This window comes from Trichoderma asperellum, chromosome 5 (genome assembly GCF_020647865.1).
Source record: "Trichoderma asperellum chromosome 5, complete sequence".
NCBI lineage: Eukaryota > Fungi > Ascomycota > Sordariomycetes > Hypocreales > Hypocreaceae > Trichoderma > Trichoderma asperellum.
This window is the reverse complement of record NC_089419.1, coordinates 1,483,949-1,497,915: the sequence shown is the minus strand read 5'-3', so window position 1 is coordinate 1,497,915 and position 13,967 is coordinate 1,483,949. Positions and strand designations below refer to the sequence as shown.

Below are 13,967 nucleotides of genomic sequence, written 5' to 3'. Positions count from 1 at the left end.
CAGCCTTTTGGATTCCTCAAATGACATCTGACCAACTGGATGCTTGACACAGAACACCCAAAGCCTCTCACCGAATGCAGGATGCAGGCCATGCTACGTGTCATATGCAAATGCAAGTTGCACCCTGTTGCGTCTCCCAGAGTGCGGCTGAGGCTGCAGGCAGGTTTCACTTGGGCGTGCTTGGGGGGCTTGCTTGGGTTATCGAGATGCCTGGCTCTGGAACGAAACCTGCAGGCATGAGCAACACCATGGCCCAAGCTTATCTACATCTACCTATCCACTTATATCCCTTCTCGGGGTTCTCCGAACTGTACACATGTAAGGAAGAGGAACGTGGAGGGAGAATATGTCAATGGTTAATAGTAATTGGATGGACGAATGCATTGGATAAGGCTGGGTTTACGACATTCTCGGTGTCATCAAATACAACGATGCTGTGTCACCGTGAAGGCTCTTTGTGTTGCCTGCATTTTTGTTTGCCTTCTTTCCTCGCTATCCAATTCCATTTTCAAATTACAAGGGTGGTATGCAGCGGCTAATACAAGGGCCCAGAGGCAAGTAGAATGCTCAGCCCCGATATCTTGCATCTCATATGCCCTTGCACTCGGCCAATGAGCAGTCAATAGTAGAGCCTCGTTTCCTATGCCCTCACCGAAGACATTTCCTCAAAATCTCGATGATCTGCAAATCTCAGTCATTACTAATGCTACTTTCACTAATCATATCATGGTTTAGAATCCTTCTTATCAACGAGGCAACTACAGATATACCTTGCATCATGCTTACAGGCAACCCTAGTCCTTCAGCTGCTTGCGAAAATACACTCGATCGTAACCATCTTCGCTCTTTCTCTCCGTCTCTATATACCCAAATTTTGGATACAGGCTGATATTCTCATGCATCTTTGCATTAGTATATAGAACCAGCGAATCGACACCCTTGTCTCTTGCCACTCCCTCTGCAAAATCCATCAGCGTACGGCCATATCCTCGCCCTTGAGCTGCAGGCCCAACAACCACATTGCTGATCTTGACCGCACCGTCTGCATCATCCATGGCAAGTGTAATCGAGCCAACAATTTCAGAGCCTTTTTCATCAGAAATAGTCTCCAAAACGAAAATATCTTGTCCTTTGGGTAATTCGTCATAATTTAGGAGCATCGGCGCAGGGGGCTTTCCCATCCGCTCGATGTATTTCGAGTAGCTGGCATTGACGATAGCCTGCAAAAAGGACAAATCTTGCACTGTGGCCTTCCTGATGCCGAGACCTCTGTTTATTTCGTCTTGAGAGAGAACAGCCATGGTGATGGAGTGTGGATTGAAGCGCTCGATATATGGTATGTGAGGACGCTAAAGAGATGAGGCTCAACTGACTGAAACAAAGCAGCCAAGTTAAATACAACCGCAAACCAATCTAGTGAGTCAGTAACCTCCGTTAGCGGGCAGACAGGATTACACCCCTTGCTCTGTCTGGTTGAGCGACATTTTATTAACTAAAAATAATGCAAGCAGGGGATTTCGCATTGAATTTGATTCTTTTATAAACGAGAAGATGTCGTTCGCAGCAGTTGGCAGAAAGGATGCAGGGGCATATATCACATACCGCTAAACTACCACTAAGGATGCGAACTCACGTTATAATGGCGGCGCACAGCATTCGGCAATCTCATTTAACGAGTCATATAAATTGCCCTCGACGTCAACGTGCATCGCCAATTGGCGTGCAGAGCAGCTAAGCCTGAGGATTGATGGTGGCCGCCACGTCTTACTATAGTGTACATCTACGCAGGAGCCCAATGAGCCCGATGATCTCATACATATTACACCCCGCAAGATTACGAGCAGAGCTTTTTACTCGCATAGAAACTTCTTTCAAGGGGTAAGAGCCGCGTTCAGGATGACACGAGGTCCAATTTTCTTATCCAATGCCTTTTCTGCAGCAATTTCTTGTCGAGATGGCGATTCAATTCGTCTATCGTCTAAGGCATCATTCAAACTCGCATTCATAGCTCATCTCTAATGTGCACAGCCTCGTCCAATGGCTCCATCGCCATAATCTTCACCACCAAACTCGTCCAGCCGGTGAAGTGCTGGGTGCGCTGACCAGCACCCGTCTCAGGATTGTACTGCTCCCACGCGAAACCCGTCTCCTCCCAGCTCTTGTAGACTGTATCGACCAGATTCGTACGTAACTTGTTGTACAAGCCCCTGGCTTGGCGCTGGAAAGGGCCCTCTTGGGTGCCGATTTTCTGTAAACAAAATATTTAGTTGATGCATCTAGGAACAGCATGCAGCATGCAGCACTTACATATAACTGCGTCAATGCCATGTAGTTGATTGGCATCCAGACTGGGCTGCGCCAGTAATTCTCCCCAGTCCCATATAGCGGATCTTGCTTGCTCAGACTGCGCAGCCCATGAGGACTAAATAAGTGGTTCTCATCACCAACCAGATCAAGGATCTTGCCCAGCTTGGCATCATCCGGCTGCATCAACCCGACCAAGAACGGGAACAGTGAGATATAACCCTTGTGACAGACAAGAGCGTGCTCCTCAAACTCGTCAATGCTTGCATCGCAGTAGCACCCTTCCTTCTCAGACCAGTGAAGGTCATCAAGGTTGCGTTCGATAGCAAAAAGATTCTTCTTTAGCTCTTCAATTTCATCGGCCAAGTTAAGTGCATCCGCAATGTTGATGAGCGATTTGGTCATGAATCCAACCCAAGACATAAGGTCGACATGGAGCTCGCCAGGATGAGGCGGCTGTGGCCGGGGGTAGTCGTCCAAGCCACTAGTAAGACAATGTGTCTCAGTTCGACCCCTCCACCTATAGGCTTCCTTAGAAGAGAATGCTTCTCGATCATATGCCTTGATCTGGCCCCTCTGTGTCTTGCGGAACCAATCGTATTGACGTCGGAGCAGGGGATAAATCTTTTGGAGGAAATCTCCACCAAGTTCCAAGTTATCCAAGTGAGCATTGTATAAGGTTTGTCCCTGAGACAGCTTCTCTTTTTCGGCGGTTGCGCTGACGTTGGCGCTTCGTAGACGTTCCATAAAATCCTCAATGATCAGGAATAGAGTCGGTGGGTTGGCGTAGTGGGGGTATTGGACTTGGAATTCTGGTGGCACTTTGCTTCTTGCCTCTGGGCCAAGGATCTGCTCACGGGGAATCCATCCATCGCTGTCCATGGTGTTATACCAGCTTTTAACAACTTCAAGGGTCAAGTCAATATCCCAGTCAGCAATTGGGATGAGATGGAACCCCTCGTCCCAAAAGAATCCTCGAGGAAAGAAGGGTCGCGATGGAACGCTTGTAAATAGCTCATAGGGGCCCTCTAGCTGCTGGGCTTTACGAGCTCGGGCTTCAGCGGTATCTTCCCAAAAACCTTCGTTCTCTTCTTCGTACTCATCCGCATAAGACCGATCGATCAATTGGTGGCCCTGGAAATATCCAATGCCTCCAATCAAATTGGAAAACATGCTCTTGCCAAACTGCTGGTATTTCTCAGCCGTATAAGGCTCCTTCAAATCAAAGACGCTTGAGAACCGCTCTCCAAAGGATTCTGAAGCCACTTTAATCTCCCGAGTGATGTCTTTGCTAGTCATCTCTTTACCCGCAGAGGCCGATGAAAAGATGATGTCAAATTCGAATCCTCCCTCAAAGACTTTCTGAACGACATGAGCATTGCCGCTACCTGGCTGAGACTTGATTCGATAGATTTGCCATGGTGGAGGGAAATTTTCCTCGTCATAGTCTTGTTGCATATCTTTGATGGTATCTTGCATGAATTGGAACACTGCTGGCTTAGCCTGCCATACATCACCCGCCGCAAGGCTAACGCTCCGGACCACAGTCGTGTCTCCTCGTCGTGAAGCGCTTATTTCGTGGTCAGAAGTTGGATGGTTACCGGTTCCCTTGGTAATTACGACTTGGTAGTCTCCTAGAGAAGGGGAATTTCCCTTGAAAGTGACATCGCCCTCAAATCCTAACCCGCCATTATCGTCGCCCTGGACCACAAGATCACCCAGCTCTTCTTGAGCAACATAGTAGTGCACCAGATATTTGCTGTCAGGGGGTGCATCATCTCGGACAGTCGCCTTTATCCTGGCACCCCAACTGCCACCATGGTTGCCTCCAGGGACTTTGATGAAAGAAATGGTGACATCAAGGCCGTTTCCTTCATCGTGAATGGTTTGGACACCACCGGTTCGTGCATCAAACTCATCCCAGCCATAACCATGAATATCTTGGCCTTGCTCACATGTATAGCGGAATACTATATCGCGAAATATTAGCAAGAAACCCATGAGGGCAGCTATCGTCACATACATTGCTGGATATCCATGTATCCTTCAGCTCTCCCCCACATCAAACCAGCCCATAGGCCCTGAGGCAGCCTCGGCCTCACTCCAAAATACAGATTTGGTTTGTATGGACCCCATAGCAGACTCTGGTTGTTCAGACGGCCAATTTCATTGATCAAGATGGATTCATCGCCAATAGCGGAGACACCAGCTACCAGCGCCGCCGCTGAAGCCAGCAATTGGGCGAATTTCGCCATGATTGTTTTCTAGAGCTCAGCTCTATATAAAGAGGTTCCTTACCAGAAGTATCTCTTCATATAAAAAAAAAAGAAGAAAGAACAATACTATGAAAGAACTGTCTTCATTCCACACAGCTGCCCTGCTGAGTGAACACGGTGGCGCTGGCCGTGGTGGGTGAATGCAAGGCTGACGAGCTATAGCGGATAAAAGCTCCAGAGGCCCAACACGTAGCCAATCAAGACTGCTTGATAAGCCACCCCAGCCACTCTCTCAGCCTCTTACCCCTGTAATCCATTGTCTTCAGCCTGGCCGAGAATATTCTAAACTTTAGCTAGCACATCCGGCGACACTGCCCGACGTCATATCTTGATTGCTGCGTATCAACAAATTTTTTTTCACATCTTTCTCTTCCTTTGCGCAATTATTAAGATATTATACACACCATGAGCGATTCACGTCGTTCTAGGCGGCCCGACAGCCGCCAAATGTGGGACGAATCAGATCGTCGCGACAGGAACCCTCCTCGAGACCGAGACCGGGAGCGTGACCGAGATCGCGAGCGCGGCTGGGACAATCGAGATAGAGGAAAGGGCCGTGACCGCGACCGAGGACGAGACCGCCGCGCCTACAGATCACGATCGCGAGACCGACGCGACAACCAGAACGATCGCTCCATGTCACCGGATAACCACCGACGAGATCGTGGGGGAGACAGAAGCCGAGGCGGCAGAGATCGGCGCGGAGGACGAGACGGGGATAGACGAGAGAGCCCTCGCCGGTATGGCGATAGAGATGACCGTGATGGCTATAACAGAGACAGAAGACGTACGAAAGCCTCCCCAAGCAAAAGAAGATGCGTCCATCCTTGCTAACCAAAAAAACCAATATAGCAAATTATCGCGAGGACCGCCGCCGCTCAGCCTCCCCTCCTTCCCACCCCTCCGCTCTCCCCACCCGCCCTCATCCCGAAAACGACTCTCGAAAGCCTCAGTCCGACGCCGCAAAGCGGACAGGCACGAGAAGTCCCTCACCCCGCCGCGATCGCGACTCCAGGCGAAATGCAACCCCTTCGCCCTCCAGAATGGAGCAGGACGACTACGATGACGATATTGAAGTCGAGGGCCAAGACGATGACGGCCTCGCCGCTATGCAGGCCATGATGGGCTTCGGCGGCTTTGGCACGACAAAGGGGAAGAAAGTAGCGGGCAATAACGCCGGCGGCGTGCGGAAGGAGAAGAAGTCGGAGTATCGCCAGTATATGAACCGGCAAGGAGGTTTCAACAGGCCCTTGAGTCCGTCACGATGAGAGGCGGCTTGCTGAACAAGTCTTGGCTTTTTTTTTTCTCCTGTCTTTTTTATTTCTGGTGTAACGATATCCATAATGGCATAGCACTCTGGGTTCTATTGTTTTCATATTAAACACTTCCCCCTGGTATAGAATGGAGCATTGAAATTATATAATCAAGTACGACAGACTTGTTCAAGTCTTTCACTAGAAGAAAAATAAAAATCTTAGTTACACAAATAAAATACCACTGGTGCAATGAAAAATAAAATGTAAATTACCATGCATTGATATTTAAAACAGCTAAGACGCACATATCTATGGATATTATATACTCCCGCAGATAACGCAGCACACTACACACATTGACTAACTTCGCTAAAGCTTCAATCAAGCCATGAGAAAAAGAGAGCAGCAAAGGGCGAGTGAAGGAAAAAAAAAAAAATGAAAAAAAGAGTGATTAATGCCTCCTCATCTCGCCTCTCGCGGTTGTTGTAGTTGTAGACATTAAGTATATATGCATGGTACTTGCTGATATAACAGGGTGTGTGTATACATATATGCTGATCCATGGATTATCTGCTCATGGGGTATTCTTTTTTTCTTCCTTTTTCCTTCTAGAAAAAATACACGAAGTAATGCTTATTCTTGCATCTTCTCGGGTTCCTCTGGCTTGGTGTCCTCGCTGACAACCTCCTCACTCTTTACTTCCTCCGTCTGCACTTCCTCCGTCTTCGCCTCCGTCGGCGACATTATTGTCTCCTCCTCTTGTCTTGGCGTGTCTGGTGTTGGTGGTACTTCCTCTGCTATTGATAATATGGAAGCTTCGTCCTTTGGTCCGTCTACAGTGCTCGAAGCCCTCTCTCTTCGCCTCCTCCTTGCTCTTCGTTCTTCTTCAGCCGTCTGTCTTCTTGCCTTTCTCATCGTCTCTCTCCTCTCGATATCCGCCTCGTCGTTCCCATCGCCTCCACGCATGCCCTGCAACAACGCCGCAGCTCGGTCAGCTACATCGTCCTCCTCGTGGCCATCCCGAGATGGAGGAGGAAGAGATGATGAAGCTTGTGCATCTCCCTCTTCAGTGATGGCTGGCTCAGAATTGGTGAGATTGGCTTCGACTGCTGAGTTTTCGTTGAGATCATTGATCTTCTGACCGGAAGCCACGCGAACCTGGTGGCGGTCCTTCAAGCGGGCACGGCGGCGACGGTCTCTCTGATCCCGTACCTGTGGTGCCGCTGCTCGAAGTCTCTCAAGGAGAGAGTCCATAGCGCCAGTGCTTGACGGCGATGCAGGCCCATTGTCCAAAACGCTCGCGGCTTTGGCCGCCGCCTGCTTGCGCTTCATAGAAGCTTCGTTGCGCTTCCTCGTCTCCTCCATCTGAACGTTCTTGTCGCGAGACTTCTTCCATTCTAGTACAAATGTGGCCAGCTTGGTGAAGAAATCTCTTCGGGCGTTTTCATCTGCTGGGTCTTCTCCGTAAAACAGCATAATATCCTTGTAGGTCTTCATCATTTCTTCCAAGTAAACTTGCATCTGTTCTGCCTTTCTTCTGGCTTCCTTCATCACCCGCTGGACAACTTGGCCTACACGATCCTGGGGATGGAATTTCTTGGGATCGCTCAAGTTACCATTGTCTAATGACATCTGAACATTCTTCACGTTGTCAATGTACTTCTTGGCGTCGGTTTGAAGTTGTTCAATGTTGATCTTTTGCGCCGTTGTAACAGCCATAATATCGTCTGCGAATCCTTCCCATTCTGGATACTGGTTTCGCACAATACGTTCGACAAGATCGGCCAGTGTCGACTCATTCTTGTCATCCTTGACCATACCCAGTCTAGCGAGCGAGCTAAGCTTGAAACCGCGAGCCTGCTTGTTGGCATCGTTCATGTAGTTTCCGATATCCAAAATGAGACCAAGGACATTCATAAGCGCGACCGAATCTCTCAATGACTCAGAGACAGTCACAACGTCCTGCATCTTGGAGATAATCTCATCGTAATCGGATTCGAAACTCTGCGTAAGTGCAAGCGCCCTCATTCTGCTCTTCCAGTAATGGTGTAGTTCAAATGCCGTGTACAAGTATAGCTGATCCTGCCGTGTGAGCTCCTCGGGGTCCATTTCTCGTGTTTGGTTCGCTGCATCTGGGCCTGTCAAATCTTTACTATACGGAGCCATCTGTTTGGCAACGTTATCGTTGATGTTGCACATATCGTCCTTTGCAAGGAAGTCCATGATACCCTGGTTTGTGATTATGATGTCGTCACAGTGGATAATCATTTGCACAATCTTGTCAACAGAAGATTGAGAATGCTTGGCAAAGGCGATTTCTAGAGAGAGAGAGAAAAAATCAGTCTCGTTAGCTCCAGTCCGTTAAATCATACAAGAACCAACAAAGAAAAAATCATAAACGTACCAAATGCCTTTCGCAGATCGGATGATATAAGCTGTTTCTTGTCGTCCTTCTTACCACCAGTTCCACCAATCTTCTTAATCTCCTTAGCAACGAAAAGCTTCTCGACTTCGTCCAAGATACCTCTCCGACTAAGTTCGTTGTACTTCTCTTCTCGCTCTTCGACGGAGGGGGTGTGAGCTGCCCAGTGACTGGTCTCAGGAGTATCGACCTTCTCCCAGTGAAGAGCCTTGAGTTTCTTCTTAGGCCGCATCACTGGTAAGCCAACAGAAGGCGCGGCAGTGAAAGCGGGTTTCTGAGGTAAGAAGTGACCAGATATGGCACCAGGCATCCCAGGAGGTGGCGGCGGAGGCGGCGGCATGCCCTTGGCACCAGGCATAGGGGGCGGTGGAGGAGGAGGTGGCATCCCTCCCATAGCGCCGGGCATAGGCGGCGGAGGTGGTGGAGGCGCGGGGAATGAGCCCGGCATCGGTGGGGGAGGAGGTGGAGGCGGCGGAGGTGGGACGCCGGCCAGTTGACCGGGCATAGGGGGAGGCGGCGGAGGGGGAGGAGGGGGGGGTCCGGTGATCTCGACCTTGGGGGCCTCGCCTTCTGCCGGGGTGATGGGAGAAGACGATTCCATGCTCGGGTGTGATGGGCCGGTGGTAGTGCCGTCGTCGGCTTCGGAATCGCTGCCGTCGTATCGCTTGACCTTGGAACCAATCTCGCCCATAAGTTGAGCCTGCTGCTTCGGATCGACAACTGGACGCCTCATCTCGATCAGTCTCGGGCGTTCAATAACGACACCCTCCTCGTCAAGATCAACATCATCTTCACCAATAGCACTCTCACGCTTGGCTGGCCTTCGAGAAGCCCTCGGCTGGCGATGAATAGTTCCGAGCACACTGTTTGTGAAATCTCTGGGCGGAGTACCGCCTCCTGGAGGCGTGCCTGGCTCTTCGCCATCCATGGCTTCTCTGAGAGCACGAAGGCGATCAGAGGGGCCGTCCTGATCTCCCCAGATTCTACCTTCCAGCTTATACTGAGTCTTTTGGCGTTCAAGCTGCTTCTGTAGACGCTCCATAAGGCGTTCACGGTCGAGAATGCCCTGCATCTGTGCTGAGTTATCCTTGCCAGGCTTGGCACCGGCGCTGGTCTTAGCAGCATTAGATGCTGCGATATCTTGGGCGTCTCGCAGCATGAGGTACAGCTCTCTCGTCTCAAGCTCATAACGCTGTGCCTCTTTGGCTCGAACGCTTTGAATGTTATTTAATTCGACTTTGAGGCCATCAGCTTGGCGTCTCTGGGCTTCGATAAACCGAGTCTGCTCGTCTAGCTGTTTCTGTAATTTAGCCACGAGCCCATCAGCTCCAAGCTCCAACTTTGCCCTCATCTCGTCTCGCTCCGCCATGGCGGCTTCAGCGATCTGGCGAGATTCCAGTGCTTCATCGAGTGCCTGTCGAGCTTCGGAATCGGTGTGCAGCTTGTCCAGCAGACTCTGGACCGTGAAGTTGAGACTCTGCTTGAGGTCCATATTTGGCAGACGACGGTCCATAGCAACATAGCTAAGCATTGAATCAACAAGCTGAAACATTCGCAGCCGCTCCTCGCCATCGCTGGCGCGGATAAGCAGAAGATGCTGCAGTGCAGATACAAAGTAGTCGTGTGTCTTGGTACCATGCAGCCGTTGCTGAATAGTGTCGGCAATTTGTATAGGGTCGGTTAAATCCTTGAGATCCCCCTCGACGTTATCCTTCATGCTGGTGTTCTCCCTCTCGAGCATATCCTCATAATCAATGGCCTCGTTGGTACGGAACCGATCAATCTGCTTGTCCAACAGCTCGTATTGAAACCCCTCCATCTTGGTCAAGATTCTCTTGATGCCGCAGGCGTGGAACTGAGCTCTGATGTGAACTCTCATCTGGAGATCCTTTTCAGGGGCATCGATGATCATGTTGACCAGCATCAGAGTAGCAACTGCGTATTCCATCAACAGATTCTCCATTCCAATACCTCCGGTGCGAAGTTCATCACTGGCACCAACGAGACTGCCCATCTTTCCACGTCCATCAACGGTAACCTCCACTAGTCGCATCCAAGCATCGAATCTGCCATTTTCGCCCGCCTGTGTCTTGACTTCATCCAAAGCCTGGATGACTTTCAGATGTCCCTCGCCATGGTTCCCCCAGGTACAGAGGAATGTCAAGATTTCGCTCACAAGCTTCCGGGTGGTGAGTCGGGAGGAAATCAGGCATGTGGCCAGGGCCAGCAAAACCTTTGACTGCATCAGGGCATCATCGGCGCCGAATTTGTTGTTCATCAAGGCCTTGAGACATTTTACGATATCGTATTCGCGATCCAGATTCTTCTCTAACCGGGTGTCGACTGTCGAGGACGAAGCCGGTCCTCCGTTGGTGTTCTTCCTATTGATCTTGAGCAACAGAGTGACCAGCGCCACTTGTCCCTGGCACTCGACAAATCGCTTCACCCAGCCGATCTGTTGTGTTCTCAGGTTGACCTCGAGGGACCCCATACCCTTCGCATCCAGCTTGTCCTCCATGACCCTCCTCACATACCATTCGGGGGTGCCCTCCTCATCGGAGTAAGTCGTTACGTCGGGCGTGGTATACTGGTTAGCTCTGGCGGTTTGCTTCCGTTTCTGCTCTCCTTGCCATTCTGTTAAGCGATCTTGGTGCAGCAATGTCCACTTCTTCTCTGCGGGGTAGGCCATCATCTGTCTTCTAGCCTGCTCAGGGAGGTTGTGCCATCCTCGCTTCTGCATGAGTTGCATGAACATCTGTTCGACTACGTAGTTGTCATCGGGTTTAGGGAAGTAGAAGCCGTCGTGGGACGCCGGGCCGTAAGCGCTCATTTTTGATAACCTGTGCGGCTGCTCACGGGGAGAGTGAGGCATGTAATGTGAGCTTCCGGGCGGCGACGGCGCAAGCGTGGTGTGCGAAGAGCGGGCGGAAGCCGGGTTAAGGTAGCCGCCGCCACCGCCGCCACCGTGCGGGTTGTTGAAGCTCTCTCCGGAGGATCGAGCATAGTACGGGTTCTGGTAGGAATCGTACCGGGCAGGATACGAGCCGTTGGTGGTGGAGCTGGATGTGCTACCACGAGCCGCAACAGCTCCTCCAGGCCCGGGTCCCGGTCCCCATTGCTGGTATTGTGCCTGCTTGCCCGTGGTGGCCATGGTGATGTTGTTCACTGACATATTGGACGATGTGCCCGGCCGCGCAGGAGGGTGGGGGTGGGAGTTCTGGCTGGCCATGGTTGACGGGTCGATGGACGGATATTGGTGAAAGTCGAATCCGCTGATATTGAGCTGATGAGGCACAGGCTCGCGGCGCTGTGGCGGCCCTTGATCGGGCCGGGGAAGGAACTCGAGGGAGACTGGCGATCGAGAGCCCGGCGGACCGTCGTAGGGGATGGACGTGATCACACCCGCCATCTGGTTGATGCCAGCATCAGGAGAACCGGGTTGGTCGACCGAAATCGACGACGACTCCCGCTTGTGGCGCGAGGAGCGCGAAGAAATTATGGACGCCGTTTCGAATTGTTCTGACGAGCTCTTGGGATCGATGTCGGTGTAGCGCTTTTCGGCGCGGTGCTTGCCTCGAGAGAAGAGAGATCTGCCGCCGGAAGACTGTCTTGACTTATCGGCAGCGGACGACATGATAATTGATCGTGGAGAGAAGTGGGTAGGCGAAACACGTAACGGCAGCGGAGTGCGAGCCCTGGACCGCTCGCATGATGGAGGCCTAATTTGCCGGCGAAAGAGGGACAGACAGGGCTGGGCCTGCAGTGGGGGGAGGGGGGATCTAGAGGATTATTGGATGGCCTCGGGTTTGGAGTTTCTTTTTGGATTTAGCTTTCTTTTCCGTCCTGCTGTCTGTTCTGGTCCTTCTCTTTTGCGTCCTCTGTTGCTGTCCTGGCCCTTGTCGGCTCTCGAAAGTCGGGCGTTGGTGCTCGTTCAAGGCTGCGATGGCGTGAGGTTTGATGTTTCGGAGCAAGGCTGAGATGCCACAGACGACGGGGCCGCTGAAGGGTCTGGGAAAGCTGGTTAGTGATAGGGGGCGGGGGCGACAGAATCAATCAATGACTGGCGGCACGCACACACACCTGCGCCAGGGGAGTGGGGATCTATGGGATGAAATTTTATGGATTTTTCAGCTTTCTTCTATCCAGACTTGTTGGGTAATTTAATTCTATCCGTCTGCTTGGACTTCAGCTCCTTGTTGTAAAAAGGCGAAAAGGAAGGCTGAAAGAACGATGCACCAGAGCAGACGCTTCCGTGTAAAGGGTCCAGTCCTCCCCTGACAACAGACTGCCGCAACACCGCGAACATACAGCCAACAGGGGGTCTGCCGCTTTTAGGCTCGCTCAGTGGCGAAGCTCAGGGAACAGCGACCGAGCCTGTCCTGTGGCTCTTTCTGGGCCGACCACTAAAAGTGCTAAAAGCGCTAAAAGTGGCGCCGACGGGCTAGGCTGCCCGAAAGCGCTGAAGCAGAACATCGAGGCAGGCAAGGCCAGCGGTGATTGGGCGCTAGGCTGGCGCTGACTTCAGTTGACCGTGGCCCCTAAATCGTTGGCGCCGCAGCATCGACGAGCCTAATTGGGTCCTGGGTGCGTGTGGATCGATAGCATACGGGCAATCGAGGATGGATTATCCATAATCGACGACACGCGGGAAATGAGGACCAGGGAGGTGGAGGAGAATTATTTACAAGCAAGTGGCTGCTGCCGCCAGAGAAACGATGGCTTGACATGTGCGAGCTGAAATAAAAGAAGAGAGGATCCTTGAATCTCAACGGTGGCCTCTTTCTCTTTCTCTTCCTTTGCGTATTATTAAGGCCTTACTACATGTAGCGACAGCAGCGATCCCTGATGTGCGCGGCATTTCAAAGGCAGCGAAACTCCTCAATACGAACCGAGGTGCTTCATGTATAGACCTCCAAAGTCGCATCTGCTAATATGGTGCATGAATTCTTCTCGCAGTACCTACATGTGCATACCTGTTACCTACTAGTAGTACCGCTAGTGCCCGTACTCTCGCCGCAGTGCATTACGTACAAGGTGCATCCGTCTTAGTTGGATAGCATGTATATTGCTGAGGTGCGGAGTAGTAACAGCCTGTACATTGTCATTACTTGAGGCTCTACTTGTAGAATAGGGACATCTGTAGCAATCTCCAACAGCCGAGCGACAATTAGAGAGCTCCCAGCCCATGGTCGAGACGTCGGGGGTCCCTCGTCTTATCAGTGGGGAAAGCCGACTTGGTCCATGCCACGCATCTAGAATGCGCCCGTGGAAGCGTCCAATGTCCGATCCCGTGGACCTGCCGAGTGATGCCATAGTAAGCCCACGCGATCTCCCAGCAGTTGGTTATCCGTCAAGTTTCAGGTGCCGTAATACCTAGTAAGGTAGTACCAATGACTGACTGGTCTATAGATGTCCGTATATGGTATGATGTAGTGCTGTAGGTAGAACTGTAGTAGTAATAATGACATCTATTATGTCTTTGTATGCCGAATTTTAATCCAAGCAGCCATTACAAAGACATCCGCGCATTGCAGCAAACTACCAGTACAAAGAGATGCCGCCATGACATGGATTCTTCGTCATATTAAGGTGCTTCGTATAAACCAGCTGAAAGCAATTGATCATATACCGATCCCTAAAAAATACCTGGAAATACCTAGAAATAGACTGTCCCCCTTCCCCAACAAGCCTAGCCCAGCGGTGTCCCAG

At 51.2% G+C, this 13,967-nt stretch overlaps 4 protein-coding genes across 4 annotated transcripts; 1 reads left to right on the top strand and 3 right to left on the bottom strand.

Moving 5' to 3' along the window:
• Nucleotides 1–572: 572 nt before the first annotated feature.
• TrAFT101_008658 (uncharacterized protein) lies at nt 573–1,410 on the bottom strand. The gene has a single exon (XM_024907936.2). It carries the CDS (start codon nt 1,299–1,301, stop codon nt 795–797), a length of 507 nt encoding a protein of 168 aa, XP_024761927.2. The 5' UTR covers nt 1,302–1,410; the 3' UTR covers nt 573–794.
• A 101-nt stretch (nt 1,411–1,511) lies between these two features.
• Nucleotides 1,512–4,706, bottom strand: TrAFT101_008657 (uncharacterized protein). The gene is made up of 3 exons (XM_024903734.2): nt 4,328–4,706; nt 2,308–4,274; nt 1,512–2,248 (listed from the first exon to the last, which is right to left on the bottom strand). The coding sequence occupies exons 1-3, from the start codon at nt 4,557–4,559 to the stop codon at nt 2,003–2,005; spliced, it is 2,445 nt and encodes an 814-aa protein (XP_024761928.2). The 5' UTR covers nt 4,560–4,706; the 3' UTR covers nt 1,512–2,002.
• Nucleotides 4,707–4,889: 183 nt separating this feature from the next.
• TrAFT101_008656 (uncharacterized protein) lies at nt 4,890–6,083 on the top strand. The gene is made up of 2 exons (XM_024906579.2): nt 4,890–5,367; nt 5,433–6,083. The coding sequence occupies exons 1-2, from the start codon at nt 4,986–4,988 to the stop codon at nt 5,846–5,848; spliced, it is 798 nt and encodes a 265-aa protein (XP_024761929.1). The 5' UTR covers nt 4,890–4,985; the 3' UTR covers nt 5,849–6,083.
• Nucleotides 6,084–6,260: 177 nt separating this feature from the next.
• Nucleotides 6,261–12,483, bottom strand: TrAFT101_008655 (uncharacterized protein). Its single transcript, XM_024907937.2, has 3 exons — nt 12,339–12,483; nt 8,241–12,266; nt 6,261–8,154 (listed from the first exon to the last, which is right to left on the bottom strand). The coding sequence occupies exons 2-3, from the start codon at nt 11,890–11,892 to the stop codon at nt 6,470–6,472; spliced, it is 5,337 nt and encodes a 1,778-aa protein (XP_024761930.2). The 5' UTR covers nt 11,893–12,266; nt 12,339–12,483; the 3' UTR covers nt 6,261–6,469.
• Between the last annotated feature and the right edge of the window lie 1,484 nt (nt 12,484–13,967).

Coding starts and splice junctions, on each gene's coding strand:
- TrAFT101_008658 (XM_024907936.2), bottom strand. CDS start 1,301: ATGGCTGTTCTCTCTCAAGACGAAATAAACAGAGGTCTCGGCATCAGG.
- TrAFT101_008657 (XM_024903734.2), bottom strand. CDS start 4,559: ATGGCGAAATTCGCCCAATTGCTGGCTTCAGCGGCGGCGCTGGTAGCT. Junction 4,275..4,327: donor ATACATGGATATCCAGCAAT/GTATGTGACGAT, acceptor TTCGCGATATAG/TATTCCGCTATACATGTGAG. Junction 2,249..2,307: donor TGGCATTGACGCAGTTATAT/GTAAGTGCTGCA, acceptor TTTTGTTTACAG/AAAATCGGCACCCAAGAGGG.
- TrAFT101_008656 (XM_024906579.2), top strand. CDS start 4,986: ATGAGCGATTCACGTCGTTCTAGGCGGCCCGACAGCCGCCAAATGTGG. Junction 5,368..5,432: donor CTATAACAGAGACAGAAGAC/GTACGAAAGCCT, acceptor AAACCAATATAG/CAAATTATCGCGAGGACCGC.
- TrAFT101_008655 (XM_024907937.2), bottom strand. CDS start 11,892: ATGTCGTCCGCTGCCGATAAGTCAAGACAGTCTTCCGGCGGCAGATCT. Junction 8,155..8,240: donor CGATCTGCGAAAGGCATTTG/GTACGTTTATGA, acceptor CTCTCTCTCTAG/AAATCGCCTTTGCCAAGCAT.